Below are 23,945 nucleotides of genomic sequence, written 5' to 3' on the forward strand. Positions count from 1 at the left end.
AAATCCAGAGGGTGCTTGTGTCGTGTGGTTTTATGCTGACTGAAGTCCATCTTAAAATCCTCTGATTAAGGGAGGAGAACAGGGGATTCTTCTGTTGTGAGTCATCTCATCTCTTAACAGAGCTTGATCATGCTTCTACAGATGTCGGAAGGAGTTTCTCATTGAGCTTATTAATTGAATGTTGTTTCAGTGCTGGGGGGAGCTACTGGTTTAAATTGGGCAGCTGTGAAAGGCATCTCGTGTATCTGTTAAGAAAGAAGTTCATCCGTTTGCATTGTCTCTGGGTGAAAAGCATCCCTAAAATATCCTGCAAGATCGTTAACTGAGTGTTATTAACCTAGAACAAAATGATGAGATTCTCAGAGGCAAAACTTAGCATGTAAATGGATACTGTCAGGGTACTGTTAGAATATAAACCTTCTCCCTAACTACATTTCATTTGATTGAAGAAAAATATAGGAATCAAAGGTGTTGAAGGCAATCAGGTCACACACTCAGAGTGTGTGTCTGCTTCTCATACTTTGCTGCAAATTTTGTGATGTTTGAAGGTTTGTAATTGTTTTAAAACACAGCTGCTTTCACTAGAGTTTTAGAAATTGAGAGTTGTGTTAGTGTGACAGATAAGTACTGCTTTATCTGCCTGCATGGATCTCAGTTGCCTGAGGTAGTTCCTGAGCTGGGAAAAAGCGTGTAAAAAAACTTGGGAATGGACTCCAGCCTCTCTTGGTATATCCAGGACTCATGGGTGAAAGTTGCAGCAAAGGGAAGCAGCAGCCTCGGGTGCCTGCAGCCTCTCGTGTGACAGCCCTGCAACTCCTCCAAGGCACGTTGGGGCCACTTTGTCCAGGGGGATTTCCAGCTCTGTTGGCTGTTGAGCTGAAGCTCTTTTGGCTGGTTTGCTGTGATCATATCACTTGATGAGGACATTTGGACTCAGGAGGTGGAGATTTCTACATGGGAGACTGAGCTGAGCTGCTGGAATGCGTTGCCAGTTACCCGTCAGATAGTTTTCAGCTGCTTTGATTTGATCTGTGTGTGATAGTGAGGAGAATATGAAAGTCACCTATTCCTCCAGCATTGTTTACATGAGCTGATCTTCAGGCAGCAGCATTCCCTGCAGGATGCACCCTGGAGCTTGGCTCCCTGTGCTCCTCTGCTTGGGCACCCTCCGTGCAGCACCAGCATTCCCACATGCTGTGGGTGCAGCTGTCCTGCCTTGCACCATGCACTGGTGGGTCCAGTTCTTCCTGGGATGTACTCCTGCTCCCCTCTTTAGAAGCAGCATCCCTGCAGAGCTGCAGCAGCTGTTGGAGAGGGACTCAGGGCCACGTGTGTGCTTTTGGGTTGTGCTGCAGGTTCACTGGGACCATCCATCCACCTGTTGGGAAGTTGCTCCACATTTGCTGTAGGAGTTGGCATGGTCTTGCAGAACTGGCAGGAGCAGCAGCCAGATGGTCTCTCCAGTTGTTTGGGTTTTTTTCTTGTTGTTGTTATGCTGCTTTAAAATCTGAAGAGTGCTTTCAGTTAGGCAGCTGCTCTCAGTCGCAATGTTTTTCAAAGTAACTGACTTTCCATTGACTTTGGAATTTGGAATAGTGTCTAAATATTGTTGTCAGCTTCATGCTGATTCCTCTCCACTGAGGCTGAAGTTGTTTCACTTATGACCTCAAGCTGGACTTGTGTTTTGCTCCCATGGGAACTAAAAATAATAATTATTTTAAGAATAGGTTCTTAATCACTTCCTTCTTTTGATGTACTAGTCTTGTTTATCATTTTCTAAGAACATAATTGAAAATATTTTAAACTATTTGTGTTTTAATTCTAGTTTTAATTAGCTCTTTGAAGATGCAAGGAGTGTACCAGACTTGATTACAGTTCCTTTTAGTCTTTTTATAGAAAAGCATTTGCTCTTGTCATTCTGAGTGCAGATTATTGGAGTTTTGTTGCTTTGGCAAACTGTCGAGTCACACAGAGCTATGAAGAGATGCACATTAAGTTGACAGATTTCTTAGTCAAAGGCATGTGGTCACTTTGTCAGTGCTGGTGATGCATCAGCACATTAATCTCTTGTCTCCAAACTGTTAATGTACAGATGAGAAACAGGAAAAGATGTGCTTTAGTCTTGGTTTAGAAGGAAAGATAAGACAAGGTGTGCAGTGATTCCAAGGCAGAGCTGGATGTGCAGTGAACACTGAGGGTGCTGGGATAGTTTGCAGTGATGGGAGAAATATTAAATTAAAAATTAAATGGGTGGAGATCCACTGTCTGCACTGACACACGAGCTGGGTAACAGTGAGATTAAATACTTCATTTGGAGATCTTTCCATAAGCTAGAAGAGTCTTGCAATTTAGAAGTGGACTTTTGGGAGATGTATTTCAAAGAGTGGCATGTGGATGCAGTACTGGAAAGAAATAATCCAGATGGATTTCCTAAATGGCCGTGACCATTCAGAGTCTGATTGTACTGAGTGTCTTAGAGCCCAGTGACGGGAACAGCACAAATACATTAACAATTATTATTCTATTCCTTGCTAATAGTGGACATGGTTTGCTCTCACTCCCAGTCAACTAAAACCCCCCAAAACAAGAGGGAGAACCTGGGATAGGCACAATTCCTATGCTTTAATCTCTGGCTTGAAATTTACTGTGTTATGAATATGTCCTACTTCCTCTGCTCTGTCAGTAGTACGGATTAATGATTCATAGAGGTGTGTTTTGAGGGCTGGGTAGTTTGTGTTTATACAGTGCTTGCTGCTTCTTCTTTTTTGCTTCCATTTCCCTTCCACCTCCCAGGATCGTTCGTACATAAGCCATTTCTTTTTCCAGCCTTGCCTTTCCTCAGAGAAAAGTTATTTTTTCTAGCCTGTTGGTACTTCTTTGCTTTGATTACCAGCAGTGTAGAATTGGTGGGTTATGTTTTTTCTTGGGTCAGATTCTTCCTTTCCAGTGTTACCAGCCTGGAAAATCTAATGGAACTGTAGAAATGGACTTCAGAAAGTCCAAACCACAACTGTACGTGGCCAAACGTGCACAAGCCTCTTAATTTTGAGTAATCTCGATCCCAGTTGATGGAAGCAAATAGGTGGGGATTTGAAAAGGTGTGATACTGGCATAGAGAAAAGTGTGGGTGAAATGAATTTCATTCCTGCTGATATTTGTGAGACCAGTTGGGACAGTTCTTAGTTCTCATGGGTAAGAACATGGAAGAGTCTTGAAGACTGTGGCTCCTGGCTCAGTGAACCATGGACAGCAAAAGTTGTGACTGACCAAGTGTAGCTTGTTGATGTTTTGTCTGTTGATAGTTTGGCTGCTTTAGGGGGATGCTTTGCCTCCAAAGGAAGGGGGAGAGAAAAACTGGAAGCAGAATGATTTGTTGTCTGTTTTGTTGCAGCGGAAGGTTGGTTTCACCAAAATGGAAAAATTTTAAGGGATTGAAGCTTCAGTGGAGAGATAAAATCCGTCTCAATAACGCCATCTGGAGGGCCTGGTACATGCAGTGTAAGTACCGCGCTGGGGGCGGGTCTTTCCTGAGACGTCGGTGAGAGCAAGAGAATTTAGATTATTGTCTACTGAAAAGCTCAGGAATCTGCTCAAGGCGTGATGTTTCAGAGGCAGTGCCGTTGGATCAGGGCTTTCCTGGATGTGCTGAGTGCACAGTCCAAGAACTCCCTGTTTCCTGTTGGTCCTCAGGAAGGAATCCTGGCTATTTTCTCTGTCACACTTTGCCATGGAAGTGACAGAGCTCTCTGCAAGCCCTGCTCAGCCCTCACATTTTCGTTGTTGTTTCAGACCTGGAGAAGCGCAAGAACCCCGTGTGCCACTTTGTAACCCCACTGGATGGCTCTGTGGATGTTGACGAGCACCGTCGGCCAGAGGTTTGTGAAACCCCGGGAACAGCCCTGTGAGCTCTAGAGTTTGTAACAGGATTTTCTAGTCTGCTGGAAACAAGGGCAGCATAGCAAATCTGTGCTCTGTTTTTATTTGGAAGGAACCATTGAAAGCAGGCTGAACCTGGTTTTGTGAGTTCATCACGTTGAGGTGATTGAGGTGCAGCCAGAAGGACATTTGTTATCTGTGTAGTTTATGTTAATATTGTAGTTTAATGAATCATAAGTCGTAGAAGTGCTGTTTGAATAGTTAAGGTTTTGACAGCCACTGCTGTCTTCTGACTGGAAGTTGGTGGGAAATCAGAGTGATGACTGTTTTGAGGACTGAATCTAAGTGACCCTGGGAGAGTTTTCTGTATTTTATGTAATTGGCAAGGTGTAGTTTCAAGAGAACAAGCAATTTGTTTTTCTGTGTCAAGGTAACTTCACAGGCAGAGCAAATATAAGTTTGTGTACTTTCATTTTTGTGCTCCTGTAAACATAAATGAAAACTAACATCTGCCCTCTGGCTCCTTGCAGAAAACCAGTGAGGCCCTTGATGTGGCAATATGTGACTCTCTATACTGCATAACTCTAGAATAATTTATAACTCAAAGGAGTTCCAGATGAGTTTGTGGAACTGTCTCAGGTTTTTGAAAGAACAGTGTTGATGTTTGTGTTGAAAGTGACCCTCGAACACAAAGTTAAGGCTCTCATTAGTCTGCTCTCCCCAACTTACACACTGCTCTCTGTGATACATTGAAGACCCATATTGTCTGACCCTTTTGTTGCCATTGGTGTGTGGCCTGCAAGGTCCTCCCTGAGCTGGACATCAGATTTCTATTGCTTTGTGTCATTCATAGCAGCTTTTGCTTATGTGTGTGTCTGTGCATGTGAGCTTGTGAAATTCATAGGGTACTGTGTGCTTTATATTTCAGTAAATTAATTTTGAAGGGGTTTTTTTTGCCATTTCTTAACTACTGGTTATGGTTGAGCTGCTGTGGGAGATGCTGACAGTGCAGTCAGACATCATCTCATGTTTGGTTTTTGTGGGAGAGATGAAGTTAGTACTGTCAGATTTGCTCTGTGATAGCTAAGCTCTGGGACAGTGTGGGCTGCTGATACATGAGCTCAAACAGAATTAGCATGCTTTCTTTTGCATTTTTTATGCCTGAATATTTGCTTGGAAATGTATTGAATATTCAGCCCTTATGTGATTCCGTGTAATTCATGGTATGTGTTTGTGTTCTCAGGCCATTGCAACAGAAGGGAAATACTGGAAACGAAGAATTGAAATAGTCATCAGGGAATACCACAAGTGGAGAACATACTTCAAGAAAAGGGTCTGTTGGTTTACACTGTGAATGTAGTTTACTTGAGCTTGATCAGTATGTTGTTGCTTTTTGAGTTTTTCTATCACTTTTTCTGGCATGCAGGAGATGATAAGCTGGTACAGACATGCTCATCTGATTAGTTCCACTTAACTAAAAATTATTTTGCTGGGACTGATTGTGCATAATTGGGTCTTAAAAGTTTTTCAGAATCAGGTCTTCCACTGGCACATACAGGGCTGATTCTGACTTCACCATCTCTTTTGTTCTTATTTTGCAGTTACAGAAGCATAAAGATGAAGATCTTTCAAGTTTGGTCAGGGTAGGTAACACCTCTGAGAAGTGGCAGCATTTATGCTTGTAGAACCCACAGTAGATAACAAAGCTGTAACGTGCAGTAGCTTGCTTTGATTAAAATCTATAAAGACAAGCATCTTGCTTAAGCCTTAATTAAGGTTAGACACCATAATGTTCTGTGCCTTAGAGAGCAATGTCAGATTTGTAGCTTAAATTAACAGTGGTATCACCATTTAGTATGTCCTCTCAAACTATCAAACCTGCTTTGGGTATATGAACTGATGATCAGAAGCACTGTTCTGCTGGTTTTGCAAGGCAGTGCAGTTTAGCTCAGCCTGTAGTGAGGGATACATAAGCCAAGTATCATTATGTTGGATTTTTCATGAGCAAAAAGTGTCTTGTGCAAACTCAGAATACAATTACACTTCACTACAATTCAGAGTTTCAGATACATCTCACAAGACAGGAGTTGTTTGCTTTGCGTTCTTGCTATTCGTGTTATTTTTAATCTTTATTCAAACCTAGGGATTGTTAAACTAGGTGCAAAAATACTTGTGTAATCAATCACACAAGAAAGTGTTGTTATTTGTCTTATATTCTTCTAGTCAACATCTGGGTTTTGGGCAAAAACCTTTCCCAGAGTGTTGTGGTATTTCAGTGAGCTGAAGTTGTTGGTGTTTCAGAAGCACCACTGATCTGTTTCAGTCCATTTGATGGCTCTTCAAAGAGAGGTTCTTTCTTCAAAAATGTGAAAAATGAGGGCTGCTTTTAAAGATCTGCACCAGCCTGCTTTGGCCTTGTCCAGGCAGCCTGACCTCTCTTCCTTTCCTTTGACAGGATGATGATGTGGTTCTCTGGCAAAAAAGAAGGTATGGCAGAGAAACCCCTGTCCCTATGGAGGAAGGCAGCCTCTTGGATGCAGACATGCTCATGTCTGAGTTCACCGACACCCTGTTCTCCACACTGTCTTCGCATCAGCTGGTTTCCTGGCCAAATTCCAGGGACATAGGTATTTGTTGGCTGTAGCTATGTTGCAGTGAGAATCCCTGCGAAAACTCTGCTTTGTTGCTTTGCTGCTCTTGTGGTCTTGCCTAAGAAATCTATCTTGTATTTCTGATACAGATAAAAACAGGTCAGGGAATGTAGCTGTCTAATGATTCTATAGGTTATGGAATCCAAATTAACGATCCAAATTTAATTTCTATCTTAGCTTCTTATGTGCTGCTCCCAGCTCTGCTTCCTAACATTGCTCTGAATAAATCTGTAATGAGCAGTATTTACTTTATCAGTGGTAAAGGCATTGTGATTTATCTCAAAACATAGATGTGTGGGTATTTTTAAGGGAGTGCCTGTGTATTTTTGTTTGGTTTTATCCAGTAGAACCAGTGCAAGTTGCATCTGTACAAACAATCCTGTTGAGCTGTTCAGCTCTGTCTGCAGGCTCTGACTGATGGGACAGCATATGTCCACTGCTCACTGTCCTTGCTGCATGAATGCCTGAGCAACTCCAGAGCAGCCATGGTTTACATGAATTGTACTCAAGGCAAATGAAATGGGTGATGGTTTACTTTAAAATACTCTGCTACGAGCTGTGGTGGGTCAGGCTGTGCTTCCCAGCAAGGTTATGTGTGGTGCAGCAGGAGCAAGACAGGAGGTTTGGGAGCAGGAGGCATCCAAGCTTGGCAATCCCAGATGTCAGAGCCTTCAGGTTTTCACTTCTTCCATTTTAGTAGTTCAAAGTTTCATTCCCCAGTGGCTTTGATTTCTGGTCTGTGCTGTAGATCTGAAGAGAAGCAGATGCTCAGTTCATTTCAGCAGCAGTTTTTCTGTAATATCTTGGCCAAGCCTGGCTGTGGAGTGTTTTATTCCTGCTGATGTTATTATGTGAATGATGTGAAGCTAATCTAATCTGTCTCCTGACTTCTGCAGGACACTTAGGAAATGCTGACATGATTCAACCAGGGCTTATTCCTCTCCAGCCAAATTTTGATTTTATGGATACCTTTGAGCCTTTTCAGGGTAAGAATCATATATAGAGTTCACTAATTTCTTAAATAATTGCAGTGATTTATGAACTAAGCTTTAAAATAACTTTAAGTGTTACAGATATCTACGTTGTCCCCATTTCGCACTTCTTGGTGATGAAGACATTTAACATTTTGTTTGTCTTTGAATGTTTTATGGCACTGTCAAGAATTCCATATGACATTAAACTACTGCTGACAACTTGGATGCTTATGGTTCAATATGCTCATTGAAGTCAAGAGCCACATCTGTTTGCTGGCTCTGCATGCAGTCTCCTTCAGATAACTGAATTTTGTGGGGCTCACTGGGGATCAGCTCTTGGCCGGCTGTGTGTAGATTAACCTTAAACAGAGGACTGATTTTTGCATTGTCCCAGTTTGCATGAAAGTTGAAGAAGTCAGCCCTGAAGAGATCAGTTCCTCTGGAAGACAATTCATTGCTCAGTCAACAACAGTTGTATGAAGCAAAAATATAATGGTTTCATTATTTTCTAAATAATACTGATATTCCTGTGAATTTTAGGATCTAGCAATGCTGTACCTTGAGTATGAAAAGTAGAAAATTAATAGGTGACTTTTCGTGTTTCAGAACTATTCACACCCAGTCGCTCCAGTAATTACTTCCCTTCCGTGTCTGCTGTCAGCTCAGCTACCACAGACAGCAGCAGCCACTCTTCCCAGGTAAGACAGGTTTAAGACAGAAGGCTCTGACCTGAGTCTTGTCCTCTCAGGAGGAGCTCAGACACGTCTCAATCAGCAATATTTCTCTTGTCTCTCAGTCTCCTGTCCTGCAGTCGGGTTCATTGCCCAACACGCTTCCAGCTGGGAACATCAGCGATGGACTGATTCCTTCCTCAGTACCTGCTCCTGTCATTCCTGACGTTGTTGCTGACCAGTGTTCCAGCATGAGAAGTGGGGGATCTTTCATCCAGCCAGAAGAATTCCCTGCTGACTCGTCTCTCAGCGGGCCACAAACTTTTATGTCAGTGTTCCAGACGCCCCTGCCGCTGCTGCAACCCACGAGTGCACAGCACCAATCCCCTCTGCCCGCAGTGCCGCTGAGCTCCAGCCTGAGCCCTGCGCCCGCCGCCTTCGCTGCTCCAGAAACACCCAAGTTCGGCCTCTGTGAATCCACGGTCATCACTCACACTGCTTCTGCCACGCTGACCCACAACGCCCCTGCCACCACCTTCAGCCAGAGCCAGAGCCTGGTCCTGGCCACGCAGCAGCCGGCGGCAGGAGTGCCTTGTAACCTGGCCTTCCAGACTGCTGTTGTGCAGGGGCAGCCGCGGCCCCAGCTGCAGTCCCAGCTGACATTTGCACTCCCCAAACCTGTTCCTCTGGCCAGTGCTGGGACAAGGCCCAAACAGTCACAAAAAATAGTGCCTGCTCCGAAGCCTGAAACAGTGTCCTTATTGGTAAAGAATGCCTTCATCACCCCAGGTGAGGAGAACTGCGGGGGGATGTTGTTGTTTTCCAAGTGGGACTAGCAGGAGGAAAAGACCTTCCTCCTTTTTCTTGCTTTAATAAGTTAAAGTAGAGCTTCCGAGGGTGTCCACAGAACCCCTGAATCCACTGGCTGAGCGCAATGGCAGCACTGTTCAGAGTGCTGATGCTCTGGACTGAGTGGGATGTTCTGGACTGCTGCAAGGATTGGAAGCAGTTTGGCTGAGTGTGAAGAGCTGACCTGCAAAAGGAGGTCTCTCCCTGTAACATCTGTGATGGGCTGTGTAGCTCCATCAGCTCTGTGCTCCTGCCCCATAGAAACCTTGGATTTAGGTGTGATGCTGTTGTCATTAACTGCTCCTCAGAGCATTCATCAGAGCATTCATTCACAGTGAAGGAGGAGATGGTAGGGGACAGAGTGTTACCTTCCCTAGGAGATCTCCTGAGGGAGCTGGAGATCTTTGTCTCTAGCAGTCTAAAGACCCATGAAATGCTCAGAGTCAGGAGTTAGTTTCAGGTCAGGGTAGGAACACCTGGGATCTTCACACTGGGTGGGATTTGGAGCCATTGGCACTGTACAAGGCAGAGAATACCAAGATGAGGAGAATTTTGCCTGAGGTGTTTCTTGTGGGAAAGCTGAAAGCTAGAGCAGGACAGGCAGCACACTTTTCTTGGGATTATTGCACGCTGTTTTTAGACTTGTGCTGGCTGGGGGCCAAGTGACTTCAGCCACTTCAAATGTGCAACAATAATTCAAGAAAAAGCCTGCCTGGAGGAGTATTGTTAAACAGGCTTTACTAGGGAGTAGGTGTGTCTGCCAGGGCCTGATAGTGAGGTTACCCACCAAAAAAAAAGTCACTGTTCAGTAGAAGAACAGACCCAAGATCTCATTCTAGGATGTCAGTGGGATCAATTCGGTCCGTTTCTCACCCCGTAAAGATTATAGGCAACTCATTTTCAGAAAGCCTTTGCTCCCACTTTTCTCAGGGCTTCCTGGATTGTTCCTCACCCCATATATTGCTTCCCCAATGCTCCACCATTTACTTCTAGGCCATCACAACCAGTGCCTTTATTTCTCATCTAGATTAGTGGCATGTGTTTGGGGATCATGGTGTTCCTAAACTACAGGGACATCAAGCTCAGGGGACAAATCCAAGAATTTATGTAAACACTAGAGCTTTATTTTTGGCAATAGAATAAACATCAGTACTTGCAACTGAGGCATTTATGCCTGTAATTTGTGTTCAGGGCAAACAAATCATCTCTTGACTATAAAGCAAATTGCATTATATCTTGTGTTAGAATGGGATGTATAACATTTACTGCTCTGTGGTGTAAGGATTCAAAAATCTGTACAGATTGTCTCATCAGGTGCAGGACTTCACTGCTTCAGGATACCACCTTCAGGATAAATGTGCTGATTTTGAGAGGAAAGTCTGCAAAAGATGCATGTGTAGGACAGAAACATGAATCATGTAAAGCAACTTCTAAATATTGTTGCTGATTTTTACAGTTCCCCAAATGTGGAAGTCAGAAAGGCCAAGCCTGTGCAACAGTATTAATGCACTGGTAAGAGTAGGCTCTTGAGCTCAATAGAGATGTCATAAGTCCAGCTGAACATCAGTGAACAGTGGAAGGGTTGTGATTGCAGCTTTAGATGTGGGAATGCTCAAAGAATGAACTCCCTGTGTCAGTGACAGAGCTCTCCTCCAGACAGACCCACGCAAGGGCTGGCACAAGGTTTGTGCAATCCACAGGCCTCTCTGGTAGAGCCTGTGCAGAAACTCCCGTTGAGTCAAAACATAGTTGTCAGTCACAGGTGACACTGTCAGGGAGGGGACATTGGATAACCCTGCACTGTCTCCCTGTGCTGCTGTGTGTGTCCTTCAAAATGCTGATGCTGAACTGCAGAGGGGTGGCTCAGCAGGGACTGAGCTGTGCTGACACTTTTCCTGACTTTATTAGTGCAAAGGGGAGCTGAACTAAATGAGAGTGAAGGCAAATATGTTTGGTTCAGTTTTATCAAAACCCAGGCAGAAGCTGTGTCTTTGTCTGATTCTTCCCTTCATGACAGTATAGGATGGTCAGTCATGTTCTGTCTAGACTGGGCAAGAACCATGTCAGCATTAATGCTGTGTTAGTAACTGCATATCTGCATTGGTTAGATAGAGATCTTCACAGATTCATGTGGAGACATTTCCTGCTATTCAGAATTACCTCTAGCTGTCTAAGCACTGCAGAACTCCTGGTTCTGTAGCATATTTTCTGGAATTTTGATGCTGATTCCCAATCACATTTGGTTGTCTTAGAAGCTGGTTGAATGAAGTGCTGAGGGAAAGATTTAAGATATATGTATGAGGAAGCATGAAGTATTGAGTCATTGACCCTTCCTGGGTCAGCAGGGCAAGCCTGAGATCCTAAAGTGTGGGTGGAAGTAGAGAGCTGAAGATGATCCTCCACCTGTCAAACCCAGCTCTGACAGAATGAAGACACTTTGTATCTCCCTGAAATACTACATACCTCTGTAAATTCACCTTGAAACAATGACAGTGATGCTAGAAAACTCAGAAATAGCTGGAGTGTTGAAGTCCTTCGTACTGGATTAAGGGTGTTGAGATTATTGGGAAACTGGTGGGATTTTATACTGCAGTGAAATAATACCAACTAGATGCCCATTGATCCACCCCCCTGTTTAATGACAAGTTATTTAATACAAAATAACCTCCAGCTTTTTTTTTTCTCATTAACTATTCTAACTGAATTGTGTTCTTCAGCTGCCTTTCAGGGACAGTCCAGAGCTGTGATTGTAACTCCAGCACCTTTAAAAAGAGAGGGGATTTTGACGCCAGCCACGTCTCAGTCTAATGTTGCAATTGCACCAGCTGGAATTGTCAGAGTAAGGAGAAGAAAAAAAAATTATGTATTTGTTTTCTTGGCCTGTTATTTGCAAGTAGTGAGAGCCATAATGTGCTCTGGAGGGTAACGAGTACACTAAATCATCTGTTACCCAACGTATGCATTTGTGCCTTCAGCGTTATGTTTGCTTATTTTTAATTTACCACTTTATGGGCCTGGAAGCACTTTATAGTCTTAACAGACTCTGTCTCAGTCTGAAACAGTAAGATTCCAAGGAGGCCTGTATTCACAGTGCTTGGATGGGGATGGTTTGTGCTTTAACTGTGCAGGAGCTAGAAGGAGCCCAGAGAGCTCACCTTTCCACTGCTATATTGGAAAACATGCCTTGGCTATGTGAGTGGGTTTCCCCAATATGTTGTGTGCAGGAAGATGGAGAGATAGATTTTGGTATATTATGCTGTTGATGTGTTGTAATACTGCTTTAAGTTATGAAAGGATACTGGTCTACTGCCAGCAGCCTGACTTTGGTGCCTGCCAATTCCTTATATATTAGCCCTTGTTTCATGTCATCAGATTGTTAATCATGTATTAATTTGCTACTTCTAGTGAAAGGCAAGGTAACAAATCTCTCTCTCTCTCTTTCTCTTTCCTAATCTCTCTCTCCCCCCACTTTATCCTTTCTCTTATCCCTTCTCTCCCTCTCTCTTGCCCCCACACTGCCCCTTCTGCTCTTTCTTTCTCTCTGTTTTTCTCTGTGCTATTTCTGTGCTGTTCCCAGGCTCCCCGGGTGACGGAGTTCCATAGTAACATTCTGGTTGGTCCAGCACAGCAAGCACCAAGTAGTCAACAAAGCCAGTCCACAGTCTCACATCTCTTCCCTCCTAGTGTAGTCCAGGATGTGTTGGTGAAAGGAGAGCACATCCCTTCCCACAGTTGCAGTTCACAAGTTCCCTCACCTACACCTAGTAAGTTAGAAAGCTCTAAGCATTCTCTCCCCTGTGCATGGAAGTGTGTTTCTGTTGGTTAGGCAGGGTGTAAATGGGACTTGAGGATCTCTAGATAATTTTTGAAGGAAAAGCTTTTCAGACCCTTCTACCCCACAGCTTCAGTAGTATCCAGTAGTTTGCAACTTTTGTCTGAAATGACTCTGGAGTGTCCCCACAAACTGTGATTCTGTGCTTCCTGTAAGTGGCTCCTTTCTAAAAGGATGTGCTGTCGTAGTCACCAAGAAATGAAAGGCATCTGTGTAGGAAGTGCTGAATAGGTTTGTTGTTCAGTGTCATAACTCTGATTTTGACTGGAGGATCTCAGACACAATCTTTGTAGGTAAGTGCAAAGACTCCTTTTGCATGTGCATCGATGGAGCATCACCTGGGCTGGTGTTGGTGGTAAATGGCTTAAAAGTGTCACCATCATGTCCCAGGCCTTTAGAGTCAAATGGGGGAGTCCAGCAGGATGATGGAATTGCAGCCTGTGCATCCAACATGCCTCTGCTGAAATATGTGTGTGTGAAAGGACTATTACATCTTGCTATTCAGGATGTATGACACTTGTGACATATTCCAAGCTTTCCCAGCAGTCTTGATGTTTCCTAGCATATGGTTGCTGCATCAAACAGTGTGATTTGGTTGCCGACTGCATTTCAATTCAGTACTGAGTAGAAACTTCTCAGCAGTTACATTTGCTACAGAAAGTTTTTTTGTTAACGTGTCCTGTGTTTTTTCTTTTATGAAGGCCGAGACTGTCAGAATTCAGGCCAGGCTTCCCCCTGCACCTCTGAGCAGAGCCCCAGTCCACAGTCTCCTCAGAACAGCTGCTCAGGAAAACATGCCACTGACCCTACTATGGCTGCACTTAAGGTGTGTGTCCCTACTTTGAGGGGCTTTTCTTCTTTGCCTTCATAGCTGCTTTTCTGTCCTGATGTCTGAGCATGGACCAGAGAAAATTATACTTCAGGACAGCAGTGTATTTGTGTGTTGGGCTTAGCTTGCTGCTCCATTAATGCTTTTCTGTGCTATCCAAAATGTCAGACTTCAATAATCCGCTTTGCTTCTCAGGGATGTGTCACCAGAGGGGCCAGGCTTAGCTGTACCTCTGCAGGTCCTTATGGTCATGACAGCAGTTCCTGCTGTGGCTCACAGGAGTGTTGTGACAGGTGTCAGTTTACTTGGTCAAAGGTTTCAGGCTTAGTGTTCTAAACTGTGGCTTTTTGCCATTGTTCTGTTGGGGCTCTTCAGTCTGCAGGGCTCTGGCCATTGCTGGAGGGGAAGTTCTTGACCTGCTGAGTTACTTACATGTCTCCAGTGATGCTATGCTGCTCCACAGAGAAGCAGCTCCACAGACTCTACGAGTTACACCTGTAAAACCCTTGGAGAATTACTAGGGTAAGGACTCGGCGGTCTAGAGATAGCACCCGAGCGCTGGTTGTACCTCACACACAAGCTGACCTTGTCAGAACACTTTCTGTGGTGGTGTGAGAAACTTATCCACAAAACCCCAATCAGAACAATCAGCTGTAACCCTGTCATTCATTCTGTTGTGAAAGGGAGTGGTTCTTAACTGTTTTTCAAGTGCCAACCGCCTTCTGGCTTCTCTGCCTTTCTGTACCCTGTGAGTTGACAGCAGATTGATTATTCCCAGGGCAGAAATGTAAGTTTGACACCTGCAGCCTGTGACTACACTCAGTTCTAGATCTGTTGCAGTGGAGAATCAGAATGGCCCCTTGCTGACCATGCTGCAAGTTACTCATAAAATTTGGCAGAGATTTGCATGGCATGAATGCTCACAAGCTGTATATGCATCCTGTTCTGCTGCTAGAGAGTAGTCTAACAAAGAAACAAATTAGTAGGGCTGGCTGCTGGTGTGAAAGTAGTCACTAGATGGTGGAGCATTCTTAAAAGCAGGGATGCTGCAATGAAATAGGCTTCATAGCCATGTAAATACACCTGCTCTGACAGGGGTTGCTTTGGATGTATCCTGTTAGTAACTCTTTTCTAAAACAAAAGAGAAACAGTGATATTTGCCAGACTCTAGATGTATGTGCTTTTGTTCCTCTGCATTGTTAGATTAAATAGTTCTGTATTGCTAGGTAACGTGGCTATTTCAGTTTGGCAAAGCATAGAGGGCACTGGAGATCTCAGTTCTGCTCTTGAACCTGCATTTTCTGTGGTTTTGGGCAGCCACTTCACTGCTTTATTGTTTTCCTCCATTATATAGTGGGGTGATGGTGAGGGTGAGCTCCTGCCGGAAAGCCTCACTCTGCCAGGAATGTGTTCTCAAAGTACAAACCCTGTTAAAGAAGTTTCTTCACCCCAGGTTTCCTGCAGCAGACTCCCAGGAAAAAGCAGTAATTGAGTGGTGCAGCTATAGGAATTACTCAAGCTGGTGCTGCCAGAGAGGGACTCAGAACAAAGAAATCCCTGGGCTGTTACACATTTATGGCCTCTGCGCCTCCTTCTCTTGCCTGGCACACACCTCTTGGTGCAGTGGGGACTTTTGGTCTGGAGTCGTTCCTTCCTGGCTCCTTTCTCTGTGTCCCTGCTGGGGCTGTGGCACATGTAACCATCCCGGGAATGATCCCTTGCTGTTCCAGGCTCCAGCTGAGCTGGGCAGGAGCCACAGGGCGGCGGTGTGTCTCCAGCTTTGGAAAGGGATCTGCCAGCTGCTTCTTTGTCCTCAGTAGCTCAGAGACCTTGGAATAATCTGGCATTCTCAGTGCCCTAGCAGGAGCTAGAGCTCCTTTTATAGCTTGGAAAGTCTTTTCTTTCTAGGGACACCAACCTTGGGAGCTCCTGTCAGTGGTTTATATAACTCCCCAGCCCTGAGATCCAGGGGCTGCAGGATCCCCCTATGCCTAAAAAATCCTGCTGTTTGTTTTCTTTGTTACTAATTACAAGGTATTTCTACCCCAGCCTGGACCAGTTCTGGGTCTACTGATCTTTGTTCTTTGGTTAATATAAATCCTAAATATTTTACTACCTGATGACACAGCTGAAGCTTAGAAAGAGGTGTAGAGTGATCTTTTCTTTCTGCTAAAGCACTACACAGACAAATAGTATCTTTCAAACAACCTTCCTGTGCCTTGCTGGCAAGTAACAAATCATGTGCATACTGTACAAGTCTAGAACATCCAGGTAATTTAATATCTTTCAAATCTTCTCCTTACCATGCTGGCATGTGATGCTTAAAATAGTTTCAGATGTCAGAGGTAGCTTGGTCCACAAAAATACTGTCAATTCATTATTAAAAATCTGGAGAGTTGTTCCAGGGGAGACTGTGAATGCCAACAAGTAAAAAAAAATTACACTGAATTTGAATAGCTGAAATAGTCATAGCAGTAGAACAGTAAAGGAGAACAGCATAGACTGAGCTGATTTTATTTATGCAGAATCGAAGGATGAAGCATCTTTCGGAACAAAAACGAAGGTCTAATATCAAGATTGGTTTCAGTGCTCTGAACAGCTTGGTGTCAGCCAACTCCAAGTTGGTAAGTACCTCAGCAGCACTTACAGTTTAATGTGATATGCAAGAAAGAACCATTCTAAAAGTCTTTTTAATAAATTTAGTCAAACAGTGCTTCTACCAGCTCTATAAATCTGTCTGGAGAGGTAGCACATCCTTCAGTATTTAAGTAAGAACTGTAAATATTTTTTAAGAGGACAGATGATGAAATAAAACATTTTAAATTATTAAAATACTTTCAACAAAGTAGCAGAAATGTAATTTATGGAAGAAAACAACCACTGCAGCCACATGTCTCTGTACTGGAGTGCAGAGGAGTCAGAGAAAAGGCAGAGTTGAGTATTTGAAATGTTTTGCTCTTCCTGACCCAGTGCTTTTACACACAGTGAAGGCAAATTAAAAGGTGCTGAAGTGCAGGTGAGGAGGACAAACTCTTCATGAATCTCAGGTTGTTGCAGAAGGTGAGCTGTGTGTCTGTGTTTGGTCCAGATCAGCCATGCCATCACACTCCAGAAAACAGTGGAATACATCGGGAAGCTGCAACAGGAGAGGACGCAGATGCAGGAGGAAACCAGGCGCCTTCGGGAGGAGATCGAGGAGCTGAATGCCACCATCATGTGAGAATGGGGAGCTTTCAGGGATGGAGCAGGAGCTTCATTATGGCTTGGGTCAAACAGCAGGGAGGTTGTGCTCTGACACTGTGTGCTTTGCTGCATGTGTATAAACAGCATTGTTGGGAAGAGTTTGTATTCCTGGCTGAGCAGTTACACTCTGGGAGAATCATGCGCTGGGAAGCCTCTCGGCCAGAGATACTGGAAATACATGCTTTTCTCTTGCTGCAGTTTAGTCTGGAAGAGAAATGCATTCTCTTTGGTGGGATTCTGACCTCAAAACATCTTTTCAGCTCTTGCCAGCAGCAGCTCCCTGCTACTGGGGTTCCTGTAACGCGGCAAAGGTTTGACCACATGAGGAGGTTGTTTGATGAGTATGTGAGAAACAGGACCCTGCAGAACTGGAAGTTTTGGATTGTATCCTTTTTATATCAGCCTTCTGAACTTGGGCTTTGGTACTGGTACTTTTAGAGCCAAGAACTTGGGTTTCTGATGCTGTGACTTTAAGCCAAGTTACTTAAATAACAAATGTCCTCACTTTTCATCCACATCTCTGTGTGGATATGGATTCTTGCAGAACTTGTTCACCTCAAAGCATGGGAGGTAACTGGAAAGTAAAATGCAACACAGAGGCAAGGTTTTCTTGCTAGGTTATTGTACTGCAAGAAATCTTTAGTGGACTCTGCTGTAACTGCAGCTCTGGTTGTCTTTTGTGAAACCTATGTAGACAATAGCAAAGATTTCAGGGGAAAGAAAATTACTGAAACTTGAAAAACTTGCACATTCCCCTTTCCTTTTTTCCCCTTCAGGTCAGTGTGGAGGAATTTTGCAAAATATGATGACTATCACTAGGAGCTAAGGTTCAGTTTTTTCCTCTGTCTTAGTGTTACAGACTTGAAAAGACAATTTTTGAAATGTTCCCGTCCCTCTGGCAATTGAAGTCTTTTTAGAAATCCAGTGTTTTCTCTGCCATAGCCTTTCCCATAGAATGTTTTGAACTCCCCCTTTGTTGTCTCCCTTGACATTTGATGGTTTGCAGTTCAGCATTATTATTAAGCCATTGTTTGAGTCCTTCAATGAGATGGTTTCCACAACAAGCTTTAAGGATATGAATGAAACTGCACTGGCCTGGTTGGATCGGCACTGTTCTCTTCCTGTTCTGAGGCCAAGTAAGTGAAGTTCCATCCAGCAGCTCTTCCAGATAATAGAAAGTATAATATAATAATAATTTCCTAAAAGTCAGAGGATGACAAAGAAAGCACATGATGCCAAGTGCGACCTTCGCTTTCTTTTTGTTAGCTCAGTGAAAAAATCAGAGCCTCTTCTGACTGTGAAGACACTTGATCATGTGCTTAACACTGAAAAAAAAAATTGTTGAATATACCAGAATTTAAACAGTCTTAAACTGATCAGACAGATTCATGGCTTTTCCTGATGGCTTTTCCTGATGCTTTTGTGCCTTTTTTTTCACAGTGGTGCTCAACACCCTCCGGCACCTGAGCAAAACCACCTCGATCCTGTCAGACCCATCGCAGCTGCCGGAGCAAGCACGGGAGGCTGTGATGAAGCAGAGCAAGAGAGCTGGGGAGACCTAACAACCAAAGACACTGAGGTGCTTGCCCCAGGGGTGGAAAACCCTCCAGGCCCCGCCTGCCCAGGCTCCTCCAGTCGGTGCACTTTAGAAAGGATTCTCTCCATCACCCGAGACACTGTCAGGGCACCTGGCCCTGCTTTCACAAGAGGTGCAGGTGTGAGGCGGCGTTGTCAGAACGTTTGGGTTCCTCTCCAGTGCTGTGCTGTGCTCCGTCACGTGAGAAAAACCACCAAGCTCAGGTAAACTCAGCAGGTTTGAGCCCTGCAGGCAGCAATAGATCTCCATCAATGCATCTGTATGCAACTGAGAGATTTTTGTGAAACACCCTCAGTTCTCTGAAGTGTAAATCCTGTACACCGAGGAATGTGCTCTTCAAGGGGAAAAAAATACTTCTGATTTCGTGAAGCAAAATGTGCTTTTTATTTTGTTTTCTGGTATTCAGTTCCATTTGTTTTACTTGAATAGAGAAAATTGTTAAACAGGATCATATGAAAAACCAAAGGAGAAGAAAAATCCGTCAGTGATGTCAGCTTGTGGCGAAAATACTAGAATTAAAATCTCAGGCTGTGTTTTGTGTATTTTTATTTTAATGAGTGTATCATTGCATATGATCAGTTTCAAGACGTGCTTTATTTTCTAGTAAATAAAGGAGCTGATTTTTATTTTTTCTGATATAGCCATTGCAAGGGAGTAGCAGGCTGTGCAGTAAGTGCAAGAAGGCAGTTTTAGATTGTATAAATTCTGCAATTAGGATAAGTTATTAATTTTATACCAGTTTAATCAATGAACTATTTTCTTGCACTCTGCACAGCTCAGCTGCCATCCTCACAAAATGTGCACATGTGAAACACATCAATAAATAAATGTAGTAGCACTTCAGAGACAAGAATTGAGTTTGTAATGTTAAAGATTTTGGTTTTTTGTTATCTCAGAAGCTCTATCAAACCACACAGACTTGTAGTCAGTTCTTTGCTTCCTTGTCTTTTTTGCTTCTTCTTTTTGCCTTCTATCTGAAAAACCTGAAGGACTTTGCTAAGCCTGGTCTGTATAGGAAGGTTATCTTCAACATGAATTATAAAACATGTAAAAATACCTTTAAAACTCAAAATACTGCATGACTTTTTTAATGAGAGTCTCAGCATGTACTGTGCTCTGCCGCAGGTAAACTGAGTCCTGTTCCAGCACTGATTGTCCATCCTGAGACAGCACTGGGATGTTCATTCCAGCTGATTGTTCATAGTCTGGGGTGATCCTGTGACCCTTGTAATTCCACTCATGACTTGATCCTGCTTGTTCAGAGCTATGCAAATGGTGGGAACACTTCCCTTAAGCAGTTTTCTTCAGTCCCAAGAGCAGGCTGGAGGTGATGTGCAGCTTCTCACAGTGGGAAAATGAGGAGTGGTTGGAACACTTGGGGGTTGCACACACTGAAGAGGGCTCAGTAGGTTCTCCTTGGGGAAAGGAGCTTTCCTCAGCATTGTCCCCAATCTCCTCCACTTGGTGGGCCAAAGTTTGAAAGGAAACAATAGGCCTGGGGAGTAGCACTGAGCACAGGGGGTGGTTTTGTTCTTGTTTCTCCTTTGTCCTGAGTTTTTGCAGCTAATGACTTTCCTTGCAGAGTTCCTTCTCTGAGAGCAGCACTGTAGCAAGGAGAAGGCACAAAAGGTGAGCCTCAGGGCCTTCTCCCTACATGGAGGAACTGGGGCCTGAAGGAGGAGGCAGAATGGCACATTTTTACCAACACACCTTCCTCTAGTTGTGCAGACAGAGGGGGAGATGCTTTTCTCTCTTTTTTTTTTTTACAGTAGGTTTGACATATGATTTGAAGTTCGTGGCACATGTGTAAACCTGTGTCCCTGTGACAGAAGCAACAAAATTCCAAGTCTCAGCCAAGGAATGGTGTGCAAAGGTCATAATAATTAAATAGTGAGTAGATTTTCTGGAGGGATCTGTTTCTACGTCTTTGATAAAGTTGCAATCAATTAAGCAATACTCTTTTGGATACACCTGGGTAAAAAGTATTGAGTAAGTAAATCTTTTTTTTTAAATCAATGCTTTCAATGCTCCCTGGTTGTGAATTTGATGCTAGTAAAATCATTTTAGACTGTACTGAGCTCATGTCCTTTCCTCGGTGGGTTGATCTCACTGAGATGCACAGATGCCTGTTTATGTGTTAAAAACATGTCTGGGTTTCAAGCAAGAAAACAGTAGACATAGTGTCCAAGAACTGGTGTTTTTGCTGACCTTTTCAGATGAGCAGATCCTGTAATGCCTCCCCTGCAGTGTGATCTCCTGCTTGTCAGCATTGATGGTGTGTGATTTTTACCATTTCTGGTATCGATGACGTGGGACTTTGTCCCAACAAGCACAGTGCAGTACATATTTCAGGGCCCAGGGAAATCTGACGACTGAAATTAAACATCTCATATCTCGCTGAATGGATTGGAAGCTGAAAGCAATCTTAAAGAAATAGGAAGGGGTAATTTGACTGAACTGCCAAAAATTTTGTCCATTCACAGCTTTTATGCGGATGTGGATAGAAAACTCATTAATCTGATTGCACCATAAGCTGATTACAATTGGAGGGAAAGTGCTTATTTAACAAACTGTGGTGCAGAAACAAGCTCAAAGCACTATTAAAAAACTGTAAATCTTAGAGAGAAAAAAAATCAAGTATTGCTTACTTAGGCAAGAGTGTAGGAGGGAGGAAAGGAAAAATGAAAAGATACTTTCCACGTAGTGCAATTACCAGAAATGATGTGGCTGCTCCTTGAAGCAGTGATTCGATATGTTTTTGTCACCCTGTTACTGCAAATCAGAACTCTTTTCTTTTATCAGTCAGCCTTGTGAGGAGAGTGATTTCACTTCATTTGGAAACAAAGGAGGAAAAAAGCTGGTTTGTGTTTCACATCTGAACAGTAGAACCACTAAAGATCGGTATGGAAAGAGATGGACCATGTATGTATTAGTTCCTGCATAGTTTTTTACTTTGATTTATGTTAAAACACCTTAGGCTTTCTTACTCATTGAGGAGTTTAAATACTTTTTTCAAAGTTTGGTACCAATTTCTCCCCTAATTTAAGCACTCTGATTTCCTCAGTGTCACCAAAGTAAGCAAGCCAAACACACAGTGCCTATAGTCTGCACAGAATTACAGGTGCTGCACATCTGTCTGGTGCTAAACTTTTGGAGAACCCCCATGTAATTGAGTTCAAGTCAGATTCAGTTGAATCCAACACATTTCACTCAGTAAAGGAGTGGCTAAATAACTTATTTATAGCCTGTGATATGCACAAAGTCAAACTGGGATTGACTACTAGTACCTTCTGACCTCAAATTGTATTAATCAGTATATTGTAGATGGCCCCACTCTAACACAAGTTCTGGGCATTATCTGGTGTAGTTACTATCTTGTGTTGTAGTTATTTGCCTCCTTTTAGCAGGAGAAGTAAGGGATATGAAAGTCCAGGAGCAAACTAGAATTGAAGGAATTACTGAAGAGTGGGATCAGAGATGAGTGCTCACTTCACCATGACAGTCTGAGCTCTGCACAAAACCAAAGGATTCTTGGTTAATACCATTTGACCTGACTGGAATGTTCTTCCATGCTTTTCCAGGCCCCTGGGGAAGGCTTCCTTGAAGGGGGGCTTACCAGAATGTTTCCATCTGTGCCTTAGATCTTGGTGTCGTGGACACATTTGATTAATCATAAGTCATACACTGTTCCCCCTGAAATGATGCTCTGTGGAAAATTCAGCGAATGGAGGAAGTGGGGCTTCCCTGGCATTTTTGAAGATTTTATCTGTGTGGCATTACTGTGACCCTTTCAGACTGAGGTTGTGAGTAACTGTGGCTATGTATGGAGAAAATTGCATCTTTCCTGCTGAATCCACTGCCTGCCACTCCCCTGTGCACACAGGGACGTAACCTCTGCTGTGACAAACCCAGGAAACAGTCAAGGGCTTAAACCTCTAAATCTGAAATGGCTTGAAAAGACAAAGGGCTGTCAAATGTATTGGAAAACTGCATCCCTTTGTATCTTCAGGTTTTTTTACATTCCTTTGTGAGTGTGTGTGTTTTATGTTCACGTGTGGTAGAAATGACAGGGACAGGTAAATTTAGTTTTGCTTTTAAAGCCCAAAATTCCTGAAAAGCAGTGTGAGAACAGGAGAGGGAAGTTCACTGCAGAAACGTTCAGTAAGATAATGCTTTGGTAGTACAAATTATTTGAAGGCTATTTCACTTTCTCAGTTTCTGGAGTGGATAATTCTTGCCTTGATGTTGCCAACTAGAAGGTACTGCTGGAAATAGAATGGTTTTTTCACTGTTTTTACCTTTTTCTTTCTTCTTTTTTTTTTTTTTTTTGGTTCCTTTCCACCTTTATTGCATGGAAAACCACCATAAATCAAAAGGCTGATGACATCCAGTTTAGATTCTTTAGGGATTCAGTCATACCAGTCTGGAGGACTATGGACAACTGTTGATAACTTTTAGGAGATTTTTAAATTAGGTGAGATATCAGGAGTTTTCCTATTACTTCTCAATTTATACACCTGAGTTTCAGAGGAGATTACTTGTTTTGGGTTTTTTTTTTTTTTTTCTTTTATAGGATCCCAATATTTTTCCCACAACATCAGTTAAAGTTCAGTTTTCTTCTGTTTCATTCTTGGCTGGATTTTCTACTCATTTACTGTGTTAGAGCAGAAGTGGTAGAACCAAATTGTAGCTTTATCTGTAAAACTTGAGTTCTTCAGTTACAAAGAAGCACATCTTAGGTATATCATGGAATTAATTTCTAGCCATTGTCTGAATTTTTTATATCAGAACTTTTCCAACATGAATAAAGTTTTCAATCAAAAGATATCAATGTTTTAAGCCTTTTAACAATACAACGACTAAATAGTTCGTTTTCTTCTTCTAACCTTGTATTTAAATGTGTTTTAAGTGAATGGAATTCATTCTTGTTTAAAAAAAAAGGAAAAAAAAAAGCTTGAAGGTGTGAGGACTTCAGGTTGTGCTCTTGCTTTGCTTAGGTTTCCTGTTCTGTTGCATGACACAACTTCTGTTGTGCTGTTGATATGTAGCACTTTTCAGTAGGTCTGTTAAATTGTGCAATGCATTTTTTTATATTTACAACCAAAACAATAAAGGATATTTTTTGGAAGAAACTGGTTGTAATGCCTTTATTTTCTGACTGCAAGTGGGGAAATTGAAAGTAGAATTGTTCCTGGACGAAGGTCAGCACCTGGCATCCTTTTTCCATTTCTAAAAGGTGACAGGAGCTAATTTCTGTATGAACAGTGCTGGAGTTTTGTGGTTTTTGGGTTTTTTTTTTCATCTCTGCATTTACTTGTAACAGACAGTAATTCCCAGGTAGCCCTGGTGTTTCTCCAAGACTGGTAAAATTATTAAGCCTGTAGATGCTGGACCAATGCCTTGAGCCCTGATAGTCTTATTTT

At 42.9% G+C, this 23,945-nt stretch overlaps 1 protein-coding gene across 4 annotated transcripts in view; it reads left to right on the plus strand.

Annotated features, from left to right (window-relative positions):
• MLXIP (MLX interacting protein) overlaps positions 1-23,654 on the plus strand; it is a 42,721-nt gene extending 19,067 nt beyond the window's left edge. For 2 of the 4 annotated variants that reach the window (XM_085075515.1, XM_085075518.1), the window contains exons 2-17: positions 3,392-3,498; positions 3,790-3,875; positions 5,120-5,209; positions 5,478-5,519; positions 6,332-6,503; positions 7,424-7,513; positions 8,108-8,199; positions 8,298-8,961; positions 11,739-11,860; positions 12,599-12,785; positions 13,555-13,679; positions 16,208-16,306; positions 16,771-16,898; positions 17,186-17,309; positions 17,932-18,061; positions 18,366-23,654. In XM_085075515.1, coding sequence (XP_084931641.1) covers positions 3,392-3,498; positions 3,790-3,875; positions 5,120-5,209; positions 5,478-5,519; positions 6,332-6,503; positions 7,424-7,513; positions 8,108-8,199; positions 8,298-8,961; positions 11,739-11,860; positions 12,599-12,785; positions 13,555-13,679; positions 16,208-16,306; positions 16,771-16,898; positions 17,186-17,309; positions 17,932-18,061; positions 18,366-18,487 — 2,380 coding nt within the window. In that variant the 3' untranslated portion in view covers positions 18,488-23,654. The remainder of the gene's footprint in view (positions 1-3,391; positions 3,499-3,789; positions 3,876-5,119; positions 5,210-5,477; positions 5,520-6,331; positions 6,504-7,423; positions 7,514-8,107; positions 8,200-8,297; positions 8,962-11,738; positions 11,861-12,598; positions 12,786-13,554; positions 13,680-16,207; positions 16,307-16,770; positions 16,899-17,185; positions 17,310-17,931; positions 18,062-18,365) is intronic. The other 2 variants (XM_085075517.1, XM_085075516.1) reach the window with 2 other exon arrangements.
• Positions 23,655-23,945: the final 291 nt, after the last annotated feature.

The sequence above is a fragment of the Lichenostomus cassidix genome, chromosome 15, assembly GCF_008360975.1.
Source record: "Lichenostomus cassidix isolate B80296 chromosome 15, HeHo_3.0, whole genome shotgun sequence".
In the NCBI taxonomy this organism is placed as follows: domain Eukaryota; kingdom Metazoa; phylum Chordata; class Aves; order Passeriformes; family Meliphagidae; genus Lichenostomus; species Lichenostomus cassidix.